Source organism: Pteropus alecto, unplaced genomic scaffold (assembly GCF_000325575.1).
Source record: "Pteropus alecto unplaced genomic scaffold, ASM32557v1 scaffold433, whole genome shotgun sequence".
NCBI classification, from domain to species: domain Eukaryota; kingdom Metazoa; phylum Chordata; class Mammalia; order Chiroptera; family Pteropodidae; genus Pteropus; species Pteropus alecto.
This window is the reverse complement of record NW_006433953.1, coordinates 631,646-645,356: the sequence shown is the minus strand read 5'-3', so window position 1 is coordinate 645,356 and position 13,711 is coordinate 631,646. Positions and strand designations below refer to the sequence as shown.

At 39.8% G+C, this 13,711-nt stretch overlaps 1 protein-coding gene across 3 annotated transcripts in view; it reads right to left on the bottom strand.

Annotated features, from left to right (window-relative positions):
• Positions 1–13,711, bottom strand: part of RBMS2 (RNA binding motif single stranded interacting protein 2) — a 47,489-nt gene that overhangs the window by 13,743 nt on the left and 20,035 nt on the right. For all 3 annotated transcript variants that reach the window (XM_025044677.1, XM_015587010.2, XM_006908915.3), the window contains 4 exons: positions 11,264–11,430; positions 7,329–7,387; positions 6,357–6,448; positions 4,772–4,929 (listed from right to left, as the gene is read on the bottom strand). In XM_025044677.1, coding sequence (XP_024900445.1) covers positions 4,772–4,929; positions 6,357–6,448; positions 7,329–7,387; positions 11,264–11,406 — 452 coding nt within the window. In that variant the 5' untranslated portion in view covers positions 11,407–11,430. The remainder of the gene's footprint in view (positions 1–4,771; positions 4,930–6,356; positions 6,449–7,328; positions 7,388–11,263; positions 11,431–13,711) is intronic.

The following is a 13,711-nucleotide window of genomic DNA, read 5'->3' as shown; positions in this document are numbered from 1 at the left end:
TAGGGAAATGAAATAGAAATACAAGATCAGGAAGAAAAACAGGAACACTATAAGAAAGATTTAAGAGTTAAGACTATTAAAAAAGAAATACCCAGAGATCCCACCCAACTTTCAGGCCTACCCAAGCCACTTCCAGTGGCATTTCCATACAGCCTGTCTTGACTCAAAGGTCCATGGACTCCAAACAAGTAGCATCTGGCCTCGGCGTGCCCCATACCTCTTGCTAAGTGGCCTCAACCCGGCACTAGCAGCAGCTGGCCTCAGTTTGCAACTTAGCCTCTCCCAGGTACCACCAAGCCCAGCGAGGGTGGAAGACATCTGCAGATGGCTTGGTGGCTCATGCCAGGTGGCCCCGGGCAGGGCACAGGTAGCGGCTGAACTTGTCTTACAGAGGGGGGTGCCCTCCCAGGAGGCCCCAGGGCCCGCACACCCAGTGGTCAGCTTCGGACCATGCCAAGGACCATTAGGCCACCTCCACAGATGACACACCCAAAGGGCAGAGTGGGCAGGCACTAGAGCCCTGCTAAAGCGAATTTTGCTGTAGGGTCAGCCCCTATGGCAGGGGTCCCTAACCCCCGGGCCATGGTCCAGTACTGGTCCATGGCCTATTAGGAACCAGGCCACACAGCATGAAGTGAGTGGTGGGGGGAGCAAGCCAAGTTTCAACTGTATTTGCAGCTGCTCCCCAGGGCTAGCATTATTGCCTCAGCTCTACCTCAAGTCATCAGGATTTAGATTCTCATAGGAGCACTGGTCCATGGTGCCAAGAAGGTTGGGTACCACTGCCCTACAGAACGGCTCCTCCACTGTAGTCACCACCAGTCATCACAACCAATCAGCCCATGGGTCAATCCCTCCCACTGACATGCAAACAGCAACCAAGGCTCATCTACAACATGAAGGCAAACACAACCCACACGAGACACCTGGAGCACCCAGCTCAGGTGACTAAAGAGACTGAGCCACTGGGTCCCACAAGACACCTACTACATAAGGCCATTTCACCAAGACTGGGAGACATAGCATCACTACTTAATATATAGCAACAAACACAGAGAGGCAGCCAAAATGAGAAGACAAAGAAACATGTCCTAAACGAAAGAACAGGACAAAACTCCAGAAAAAGAACTAAACACAATGGAGACGAGCAATCTACCAGATGCAGAGTTCAAAACACAGTTTATAAGGATGCTCGATGATCTCAGTAATAAATTCAACAAAGAAACAGGAAGCATAAAAATAGAGATAAAAAACATAAAAAAGAATCAGTCAGAAATGAAGAATATAATATCTGAAATAAAGAATACATTAGAGGGAATCAACAGTAGATTAGATGAAGTAGAGGTCTGAATCAGTGATTTAGAAGATAAGGTAGTAGAAAACAATCAAAACAGAAAAAAAAAAAACACAAAGAAACAAAGAAATGAGGATAGTTCAAGGGGTTTCTGGAATCAAGCACACCAACATTCACATCACCGAGGTACCAGAAGGAGAAGAGAGAACAAGCTATTGAAAACCTATTTGGAGAAATAATAATGGGAAACTTTCCTAACCTGTCAAAGAAAATAGACATACAATCCCAGAAAGCGCAGAGGCCCAAACAAGATGAATCCAAACAAGCCCACATCAAGACGCATCATAATTAAAATGCCAAAGGTTAAAAACAAAGAGAGAATCTTAAAAGCAGCAAGAAAAAATCAGTGATGTACAACAGAGCTCCCATAAGACTGTCAGCCGATTTCTCAACAGAAACTTTGCAGGGCAGAAGGGATCGGCATAAAATATTCAAAGTGATGAAAAGCAAGGACCTACAACCAAGATTACTCTACCCAGCAAAGTTATTATTTAGAATCAAAGGACAGATGAAAGAGCTTCCCAGACCAAAAAAAAAAAAAGGTAAAGGAGTTCATCACCACCAAACCAGTATTACTAGAAATGTTAAAAAGACTTTTTTAAGAAGAAAAAAAAGATAAAAATTTGAATAAAAAAATAGCAATAACTATATATTTATCGAAAATTGCTTTCAATGTAAATGGATTAAATGCTCCAACCAAAAGACATAGGGTGGCTGAATGGATAAGAAAACAAGTTCCTACATATGTTGCCTACAAGAGACTCAATTCAGATCAAAAGACATACAGACTGAAAGGGGATGGAAAAATATATTTTATGAAAATAGAAATGAAGTAAAAAGCTGGTGTAGCAATATTTATACCAGACAAAATAGACTTTAAAACAAAGGCTAAAACAACAGACAAAGAAGGATCCAATAATCCCACTTCTGGGTATTTATCTGAAGAAACCCAAAACACTACTTCAAAGGGACATGTGCATCCACATGTTCAATGAGGCATTATTTACAATAGCCAAGATATGGTGGCAACCTGAGTGTCCATCAATGGATGAGTGGATAAAGAAGAGGTGGTACATATATACAATGGAATATTACTCAACCATAAAAAAGAATGAAATTTTGCCATCTGCAACAGCATGGATGGACCTAGAGAGTATTATGCTTAGTGAAGTCAGATAGAGAAAGACAAACGCCATACGATTTCACTTACATGTGGAATCTAAAGAATAATCTAATGAACAAAACAGAAACAAACTCATAGATACAGAGAACATTTTGATGGTTGCCAAATGTAGGAAGGGTTGGGGAGATATGTGAAAGGGGTAAGGGATTAAGAGGTATAAATTGGTAGTCACAAAATAGTCATGGGGATGTAAAGAACAGCATAACGAATATAGTCAATAACATAACATATGGTGTCAGAAGAGTACTAAATTTATCAGGGTGGTCACTTCGTAAGTTATATAAATGTCTAATCACTATGTTGTACACCTAAAACTAATATAATATTATGTCAACTGTAATTGAAAATTAAAATATATTTAAATAAATAAGCAAAAATAAAAAATGCTTCCTGTTAGCTTTCTACATAGAATGCTTTGGTGTATAATCACCAAAGAATTTTTTTAAATGCCTTATGTATTTTCAAAATGGATGATTTTGTATATCAAATTGCTATGACATTTAGATCTCATTTTGATACATTTAAAAATGTGACAGTTTGATTTAAAATATCAATGTTTATAATTTGCTGGGAATCATACTTAGTAAGAATCTAAATGTATGAAGAAAATCTGTAGTTATTAACATAGAAACTAGCAAGAAATTTCGTAGTTTTTCAAGTCTTCAAAGCCATAGTTCCCAGACTGGGCTCTGAGACATCCTGGGCCATTGCGATGAACTTACAGAAGCACAGCAAAGGATATTTTAACTTCCTGAAGAAAATATAGAAACATATGTTGTATACTGTGTGGGCAGCTAAGTCTAAATAGTTCACCATTTCAACAACAGATCACCCTACAATATATTGGATAACTTATTTTTTGGATAACTTATTTTTTACAAAACTGGTTTTTCAGTGGTTGCTATGACAACAGGCAAGTACCATAAGAAAACCAGTGCATAACAGGAAATGAGGATGTAAGTGTCCAATATGATTCCAAGGTTTGGGAAGTTGTATGGTGTCCATCTGGTCACATCCCAATAATAAGTACAGTTATTTAAGGATGAAATAAAAATATCTTCTTTTAATGTATTTCTTTCAAAGAGCTACAAAATTAAGATATGAACACTTTTTTAGTTGTTTAGACCATTTAATTACTTAATAAATTGAACTGTTAAGTAGTTCTTTTGGTCTAGGGCAAAAAACTAATGAGACAACTATGATGCCATGAGATGAAAAAGGTTGGGAATCTCTGCTTCAAGAAAGTATGAGAGCTGAAAAAGTGATGACCACAAGCCTAGGAACTCCCCTTCAGTTATACTGGAGATTGCCAGAAGGTGGTGCTACCAAGATTGAGTCGGCTAGAGAAGCCCTATTGCCAGTTCCCAAGGTCTGAAATACTCCAGAATAAAGAAGTGTTCTTGGACCAGAAAAGAGGTTAGAGAACAAAAAGGGATCTTTAGATTATTTAGTCTAGTAGTTTTCAAACTTTTAAAAAAGCAACAGAATTTCCTTTCAAACAAAATCTTAAGATAAATAAAAATAGAAACATTTCTTAAGTGGGCTAGGGAAAGCTGATACCCTACAACAATGACACCTAAGCCCGGAAGAAGACACCAGGGAGAGCTCCGCAGCTCTAGGGAACACCTTAAGAAAATCACTCATCTAAATCCATCTCCACTTCACAGAGTAAACCAAGGTTCATAAAGGTCGGGTATCACATGGGCAGTTAGTGGCAGAGTTGGTCTTAGAATCTAAGTCTCTCAACAGATCTGAAAAGGTAGACCAAATCTTCCTAACTGATCTTGAAGCCAGAGGATTAGGGCTCAGCTCTACCACCTACCCCTGTGATAGCTTGTGCAAAATACTTCATATTGGGAACTTTGGTTTCTTTGTCTATAAAATGGAGAATTAATGTATATATTCACAGGGTTGCTGTAATGATTAAATGAGATAACAGGATGAGAAACTACTCAGTAAACTATAATAAGATATGGAATTGTTTTATTCTGTTTGGGTCTGGATCAAAGGAACAAAGGCTAGAGTAGCAGGAAGTAGGAAAAGGATAAAGATTTGGGGGTAAATGCGTTTGTGAGTATTGTGACCTATAATTAAACGAACTTTTGATATATTGTCAAATGCTTTTGCTAATAGTTTGGTCCGTTGTGGGGGGGGGGCGGAGCATGGGTTTTTGTTGACTCTCTAAGTAACATTCTTTATTAACCTCATCATTTCTCATTCGTGGCATCCCTCACCTTGCAAAGCCAACCCCTCTGCTGGTCCCGCTGGTGTCTCGAAGGATTCGAGTGGAGATAACCTGACCAAAGGGCTTCAGCATTCCCTCCAATTCTTGCTCATCCATTGACAGTGGGAGGTTTGATATGTATAAATTTGTGGGGTCCTGTTCCTGTTGCTATGAAAATAAAAGTGAGAAAATGAAGCTCACATCTCTTATCCCTCTCCCATTTTCAGCCCTCATCCACAAAATGACATCTCAGACAAGAGATAGCAGGAAGGGTACCACATAAAAGAGAATCTTAACAACTATTTGTAACACTTAATCCCATTACCATGGGTTGTATATTGATTCCAGGCACACACAAAAAAAAGATTTACTATTACTAGTACTGTACAAGCCCATAATACAAGTCATTGATAAAGTTTTGGCTGTCTCTTTAAGAACTAGGCAGAGCAGCACTCCTCCCTCCCCCACCCCCCGCCCCCCCACAGCCTGTCCCAGAGGCTGGATTCTCCTGGACTGCCTTGTTCCCGGCTGAATTGTTTTGAGTAATCCTCCCTCCCCCTCTTCCGGCCACAGCAGACTTTTCTGAGTAGGAATGTCAGTTCATTCCCTGATGGAGGGAAAGCAGGAAGAGGGGAGAAGGGGAACAGGAAGGCAACGTGCTGGGGGCTGCACTAAGAGACACATGGATAGCTCACTGAGTCACCACGGAGCCCTGAAAGCTCTAGTCTCATAGGACCCTGAAGACTTCTAAACTCCACTGTCAGAGGGCTTTTCTTCAGAAAGAAGAGGTGAGAGAGCCCTTCCAGTGGGCAGTATGTACACAATTGCTATAAATTCCCATAGCGGTATTTTTAAGAATTTAAGCCGTCCCTCTGCCCTAGACTGTGGGTCACCAGCAACCTTAATCTCTCTTCTGCCTTTCCCTTCAATGCTTCCATTTTCTTTGACCATTATAAAAAGGGAGGCTGACACCTGCCTCATAGCTTACACAGAGTATTCATTCACAATGACTTCAGAAAAGCAAGGAGACAATCCCACCTAAAAGAAGGGAGAGAAAAGCATCTAGTTTCCTATTTGTCTCGATGAAAATAAAAGCTCTAGACAGATCTGAGAAGGGACAGTTTCCTTCCTTGCTGTGGCTCCCCACCCCCACCCCCATACACACACAACCACCCCCACCCCCACCCCTCAGGGAACAGTGTTGGGTGGTGGAGACCATTGTTTTGAACTTCTGAGATCCACAACTGGCTTCTTCAGAGAATGTTGCGAAACTACTGTTTGGTAGGGAAGTGAAGAGCCAGGGTAGGGATGGCGAAACAACAGGAGGAGGGGAAGAAGCCGCTTGACCTTCTTGCCTGCTTATAATACTTGATGAAAGGAAAGAGTTGATAGAGCTACCTGCCACAGATTCTGAATACCACCTTCCTCTGGCAGCCAAGGGGTGCTCAATGAGACCCTGGCCCAGACACAGTCGAAAAGCACTGCAGATAGCCCTTGCCCATCAACTTCACAATTTTTAACCCCTCTGGAAGCCTTGAACTGGACTTTGGTGCTAACCACTCCTTGGAAGAATAGACATGAGGTAATTCCCTTACCTTTGCCATCTGTGCCTGTACACCACTGGCTTTCAGTGCTGTTACTGCTTTCTGTGCGGCTGAAGGACTGTCGAAGTCCACAAAGCCATAACCTGGAACAGGGAAATAGCATCACTAAGAGGTGGGGAATGTAGGAGGCCCAGGATTTTCAGGAGACAGAGGAAGAGTTATGATCCATGTAGTAGAAGTAGTAGGGAGAAAGAGAAATTAAGAGGTTTCAGGTGGTTATCCATGTGCCCCCGAGAGATTTGATCTACTTTATAGCTGTGAATGTCAAGGGCAACAAGGTCTTTGTGGTGTCCTTTCCTTTCTCTCTCCCCATTAAGAAATCTGAGGTTTCAGGAACTAGGCTCTTCCAGTAATCCACAGTACCCACCACTCCACATTTAAAAGAATGCTGTACTTTTTTCTAGCCATGCCCCCAAAACGCTAGGCATATAAGAAATACAACCTCTCCGTTGCAGATAACCAGCCACCTGCTGGAAGAAGCCCCTTCCCACCCAATCTACATACCTTTACCCTCCTTCCACTCTTCCATCCCCAGCTAGAACTACTCAAAACCCCAGCAAAACTATTCATCCACAAAAAATAATACCTACCAAGTCACCACCACCCCCACCACCCCCACACCCCCAACACACACACACCAAAAAGCATTTACAATGCTTTGCTAAGGAGAGAGAATCTCACCTGCCCATATCCACCATCCAATTCAGGGAACATGAGGTCCAAAGAAAGCCCAAGGGATTCAAAGGCTCTGTGCAGGCTTCTAACCTCAGGTTCCCAAAATAGCATTTTCAGCTCTATCTAGTCACCAAAGAGCCTAAATATCTGCTCTTCTAAGTCTGAAAACTTTAGAAACTCCTCTCTTAGCCTTGGGTACTAGGGACTTTCAGCAGTAAAAGGCAGAGAGACAAGGGATGGCCTCACTCGCAATTGCTCTCTATCACCAAGGAACAGCTGTTTTCTCACCTTTGCATTTGTTTGTGGTCTTGTCCAGTATGGCCTTAGTGGAGACAATCTTTCCATAGCTAAGAGAGAAAAAAACACGAAGTGATAATCTGGGGGCAGGGATTTAGAACAGGACAGAGACTGAGACATCTGAATGAATCCATGCCCTTTCTCCACCCTCACTGATCCTACTCAAATCTTAAAAACGAAGAAGAAATCAATTTAAATGCCACACTTATCATATAAACCTACTCCCCAAAGATGCCTACAAAAAATAAGTAATTGTAGTGCTCCTTACAAAATCAAAACATTTCTCTCTTCTTCTCCAACTAAGACTCAGAATACTAGTTGGAAAGAGACTACTGTCTTTTCAGGAAAGAAGCTTGGTGATGTCCACATAGCAGGGTGTGTAAGGACAGAGCTTGGCCTGGAATTCTTTGAGGCCTAAAAATAATCCTCAATATTACCTATCTTTTTTTGGACAAATATCATTCCTCTTGTGAAAAAACCTACAGACATTTCTCTTCTCTGACACCCCATTCCCTACCCCTCTATTGGCTCTAGGAGGTCAACCTGAACCCAACTACTTTTGTTCAAATCCTGGTTCTGTCACTATGTGTGATCTTGGATAAGTCATTTAAATTTTCTGTGCCTCAGTCTCACCATCTCTAAAACAGAGATAGGATTGCTGGGAATATGAAATGAGTTCATGAATACAAAGCACTAATGCCTATCACATGGTAAGGGCATTCAACTTTAATCTACTGCAAGTGGCTCTGTCTCCTGCTTTACTGTATTCTAAGACTTCTATTTCTCAGTGTCAGGATTTGAGTGTATTAGGAGGGGAATGTGCACAATACCAGGTGCAACAACAATGTTAAGAAATTATCCAAAACTTGACAACAAGGCAAAATGAAGACTGCATGTCCTTTCAGTGTCATTCTGGAACACTGTCTAAAAGGCCCATTCAAGGTATATTTCATTATCTAGCAAGATATTTCTCTGTTTGACTTACTATTTACTACTGATTAGGGCCCAGACTTTGTGATACATGTTAACTTGTAGATTTTTATCCAGTAGAAATACAACTAATTTCTGTCCAGTAGAAAAGATAATCCCAAAGGTTACTGTTTTATTGTCCTATAGATATGAACCAGTTTTATATGTAACCTAGCAATCTTATTCCAACATTCTTTTCTCAGTACCTATAAATACTTAATCCCTCAAATGGCTCTTTGAACCTATTTTACCATTCTACTGTTTTCCGCATTAATGAGTAAAATAAATCTTTGGCCTGTGTTCACTTATATTTGTATGAGAGTCATGTTTTTCAACTTTTTGAAAATTATACTTTGCCAGCAGAGTCATGTGGAGTTCCCCAAACTTGAGCAGAGAGGTATCACAGGTCAGGGATTATATTTAAAGTGTTCCACTGGAAAGAAGTCTCTACATTCCACTCCAGGAGGGTGAAAATATTAAAGAGACAGAACAGAAATCACTAACAAAGTCAAAAGTACAAAATTTAACTGAAAACAGTTGGCAGGGGCTGAATTTGAGACCAATACCCCAAATAAGCATTTTTTTCCTACCTTACCTCTCATCCCTAAAAAACATAGGATGATTGATATATTTGTTTCACTCCTTGGAGGCCTCTCAATAACTTTGTAGTGGGGTTTCTGTGACCCAATGGATTAGAGAGAATAAGCGAAGCTACGCCCTGGAGGCTGGGAAAAGAACACATTAAAAAGGGTGGGAGAGACGTGGATGTAGGGCTACATACTTGGATTCTTTCCCAAATTTAGGCAAAGGAAGGGGATTCATGAGACTCTAGGCCAGAGGACACACATGCTGCTATCCCTGTCAAGGCCCCAGGGTGGAGCTTGCTGTGGTCTGAGCAGCCTGAGACTAAGTTCAGAACTTCCACAGCAGCTGGCAACAGCTGGGTCACTGCCGCTTCCTCCTCAGAGGAAGGAGCCCCTCCAAGAGTACCGGGAGTTCCAGCCCCAGACTCCATACCTCTCCTTCCTGCCCACCATGGCTTAGGATCCAGCAACTTTTACTTCCCCTACAACTCAGAGAGAGACAACTGGGACAAAGGCAGGAAGTCCTTCTATGCATAGAAAACATCCTTCCTAGAAAGATTAACTCCCACCTCAAAGCATCATGAGAGTTCTACCACCTGCTCTTCTCAGCCTCCCTTTCAGCATCACTCATCTAGCCCCCCTATTCTCTTCCTGTCTCATTCCTACTTCTCCACAGTCCCCTACTGGGCTCCTTACTTCCATCCTACATGCTGACTCTGACTATTCTCACACAGCAGAAAATAAGGCAACAGTTGGAAAAGGGCAAAATGAATGTCTAAAAGTATAGTAAAATAGAGTTGAGTTTTTTCTCCGTCTTGTGGAGTGAGAAGATTTTTGTAGCACATCATATTTAGGACAAGAAACACGGGGTATAAAAATCAAGGAACTAGATTGATATGAAACTCTTTTCCCTCATAAACCAACATTTCTGCCAATTCCCATTCCCTCCAAACATTACTAGTCCTAAACTAAGGTCCACTGAAATACTTTTCTAGCAAGGTAAGCTGTGGTAAAAGAACCAGTTTTATATATACATCTAGCCTTCAGAGATTGGGTTTGTGTAGCCTGGTGCTAGCAAAATCCATATGATTTGCATGGACCAAACCACTACTTCAGAAGAGTATGGGGTTCATAGAGTACATCTGATACCTCATACAACTAAATTTTGGTGCAAAATGTTCTGCCCCTCCAGGATTTGAAACACCGAAATTTATATATACTGTTATGGGAGTATCAATTACTTTAACCACTTCAGAAAAATTATTTAGCAGTATTTACAAACTGGACAAATGTATATCCTGAGTCAGCAACTTTACACCTAGGTATATACCCAATATAAATGTGTACACACATACACCAAAAGACATGTTCAAGTTCATAGCAGCACTATTCACATTCAAGTAGGTGCCTTTGGGGATGGGGAGGAGATAGGAACTGAGAGGCAGACTTCTGAAGAGCTGGTAATGTTCTATTTCTTTATCTGATAACAAGGGTGTATTCACCTTGTGAACACTCATTGTTGTATATATACTTATGATTTGTGCACTTTATGTACACTTGTTATACTGCAAAAGTTTTAAAAGATGGTAAATTTATAGTCTAAGGTTCCCATTTCTATCTCTTTCTACCATTCACTTACCCAAATTCAATTTTCCTTCTCTCCATTAATGTCCCCATCCCACCCCAGACTTTTTCCTCTAATCATTCCCCCAACTATATTATTTGAAACACATATTTTTCTGCCAAATGGAATTGAGCTAGCATTTCTGCACCCTTGCAATTTTTCAAGCATTCCTAAATGAGCTAATTCCACAGTAGTTTTCTTCACCTCATGACTCAAAACTACTCTAAAGAACCCCAAAAGTCTTTAAAGGGAGATGCAGAGTAAACAGCCTCTTTCTCCACCTTCTTCTTTATCCACTAATTTGAGGACTCCTCTGGTTCACTACGACTATCTCTAGCAGCAGAAAATCTTCTAAGTAAGTATATAATTCAACTGGCTAGTCACACTTTCTTCTAGCCCCACTGCCAGTTCTCACTGCCTTATAATCAATATCTTTGGAGAAACTGAACATTTCTCTTCAAGATGTAAGAATAGGAATCTTTCCACTAAGACCATCAATTCTAGATACCTGCTGGAAACAAAATCATATACCAGGCTTCGAAGGCCAGCCCTATCTTGGCTTTCCTCAGAGGAACACACAAAGGTTTTATATATTAGTAATAGGTAGAATTTCTTTAAGAGGGGCTGTTGAGAAACCTCATGACTATGCAGAATAATATTGCATTTCAGGATAAGAGTATCTGGCAAGAAACTGGCATCGCCAAATCTGTATTGTCCCTGGAAGCCTACCCACACATACCCCAACTTACGACTGACACAACTTGACGAGGTCCTGGTCAGTAGTGCCTGGCTGCAACCCCCGGATGTAGAGGTTGGTTTTGCTCAGCTGGTCATTGCCATTGTTCCCATTGCTACTATTAGGGGTACTGCTGCTTGGACTAGGTGGTGCCATCTGCTGAGATAATGACACATATGCCTGCAGGGAGACACAAGGAACAGAAGATCAAAAGACCTATATATATAGATGCTGGAGAGTGAGAAAGACCCTGGTCCCTTGGAAAGGATGACTCCAAACTTTAACAGCAATGAACTCGATAGGAGAGCTTAAAAAAAAAAAAAAAAAAAAACCCTAAAGGAATTCCTCTCTGCCATAGAATAAGTAAATACATAACTGTCCTACCTATCTTTCAACAGTATAACGAGAGGCCAAAATAAGCTTGTTAAATGTTTTTTTTAAAGGTACTTTGTTACAGTGGAATGTTTTTATCACACAGATGCTAGAGAACACAATGTATGCCTCTTAAGTAAACTGAGACAGGACTTATAAAATCTAGATTCCACTCAAAAATGATGAAGAGGAAATAATAAAAATTTAGCAAATCATGAAACATAAATAAATTGAACATAGATTATTTACAAAACTGTAAAATATGATAATTGCAAAACACCTGCAGGAACTTGAAATTATTGTAAACTTAGGTAAATAAAATAAAATACTAATTACCATGTCAGCTAATTAAAAAAATGAAGTTTTTTACAATACTAATAGGCGCTTAGTCATAAATTATTTACAAGTTTTAAAGGTTTAAATAAATTAGCAATAGATATATTATGGTTAAGGAAATCCAAGATTGGGGGTGAAACATCTCTAATTTTTCATTATTGATACAAGGGCAGGCAATCAGACTCTGCTAAACATTTTTTAGATACTTCTGTTAGAGACAAAATACCAGGCTGGCTGGAACATGGATCTATCCCTTCACGGAATATTTTATATCCTTATGCTCAAATCAGGCTTTTAGTGTTCACATCTATATTTGGTTCATAATATTCTAAATTTGCATAATTACCTGTAATAGAGTGCATTTTACTATATCACACTAATATTCCAGTTCTCCCTTGGCTGAAAGCACTTGATAGTATAAATCTATCTGAAATTACTTACAATGCCAGTTTCATCTCCAGGTTCCCCCGCTGTCCCACCACATCCTCTCTTTTTGGTGGTGGTGATGGTGAGGAATTAGATTAGTAAGAGAAGGAAAAGAGAACCACGAATATCAAAGAGGGAAAATTTTCCTTCCACAGAATCTTAATTAATGTGAAATGTGCCTCTTACAGTTCATGCCTCCGATTTTTAGAAAATTTCAAAATAAAAATCTTTACTCAGGCTGAAATATGTTGATGCAGGTATTTCCCTATCTGTATCAGTACAGGCATACCTCAGAGATATTGCAGGTTTGGTTCTAGACCACCATAATAAAATGAATATCATAATAAAGTGAGTCACAAATTTTTCGGTTTCCCAGTGCATATAAAAGTTACATTTACACTATAGTATATTAAGGGTGCAATAGCATTATGTCTTAAAAAAATAATATACTGTACATATCTTAATTAAAAAATACTTTGTTGCTAAAAAATGCTAACCATCATCTGAACCTTCAGTGAGCTGTAATATTTTTGCTGGAGGAGGGCCTCAATGTCGATGGCTACTGACTGACCAAGGTGGTGGTTAATGAAGGTTAAGATGGTTGTGGCAATTTCTTAAAATAAGACAACAATACAGTTTGCCGCATCAACTGAGCCCTTCTACAAATGATTTTCTGTAATATGTAATGTTGTTTGATAGCATTTTACTCACAGTAGAACTTGTTTCAAAATTGGAGTCAATCCTCTCAAACCCTGCTGCTGCTTTATCAACTAAATGTAACATTCTAAACTCTTGTTGTCATTTCAACAATCTTCACAGCATCTCAAAGGAGTAGATTCCATCTTGAGAAAACACTTTCTTTGCTCATCCATAAGAAGCAACTTCTCATCCATTAAAGGTTTATCATGAGATTGCAGCAATTCAGTCATATCTTCAGGCTTCGTTTCTAATTCTAGTTCTCTTGCTTTTCCACCACATCTGCAGTTACTTTCACCACTGAAGTCTTAAACCCCTCAAAGTAATCCATAAGGGTTGCAATCAACTTCTTCCAAACTCCTGTTAATGTTGATATTTTGACTTTTACCCATTAATCATGAATGTTCTTAATGGCATAGAGAATGCTAAATCCTTTCCAGAAGGTTTTCAATTTATTTTGCCCAGGTCCATGAGAGGAATCGCTAACTATGGCAACAATATAGACTTACAAAATATATTTCTTAAATAATAAGACATGAAAGTCAAAATTATTCCTTGACCCATAGGCTCCAGAATGAATGTTGTATTAGTAGCCATGAAAAAAATAATTTTCCACCTCCTTATCCCCCAA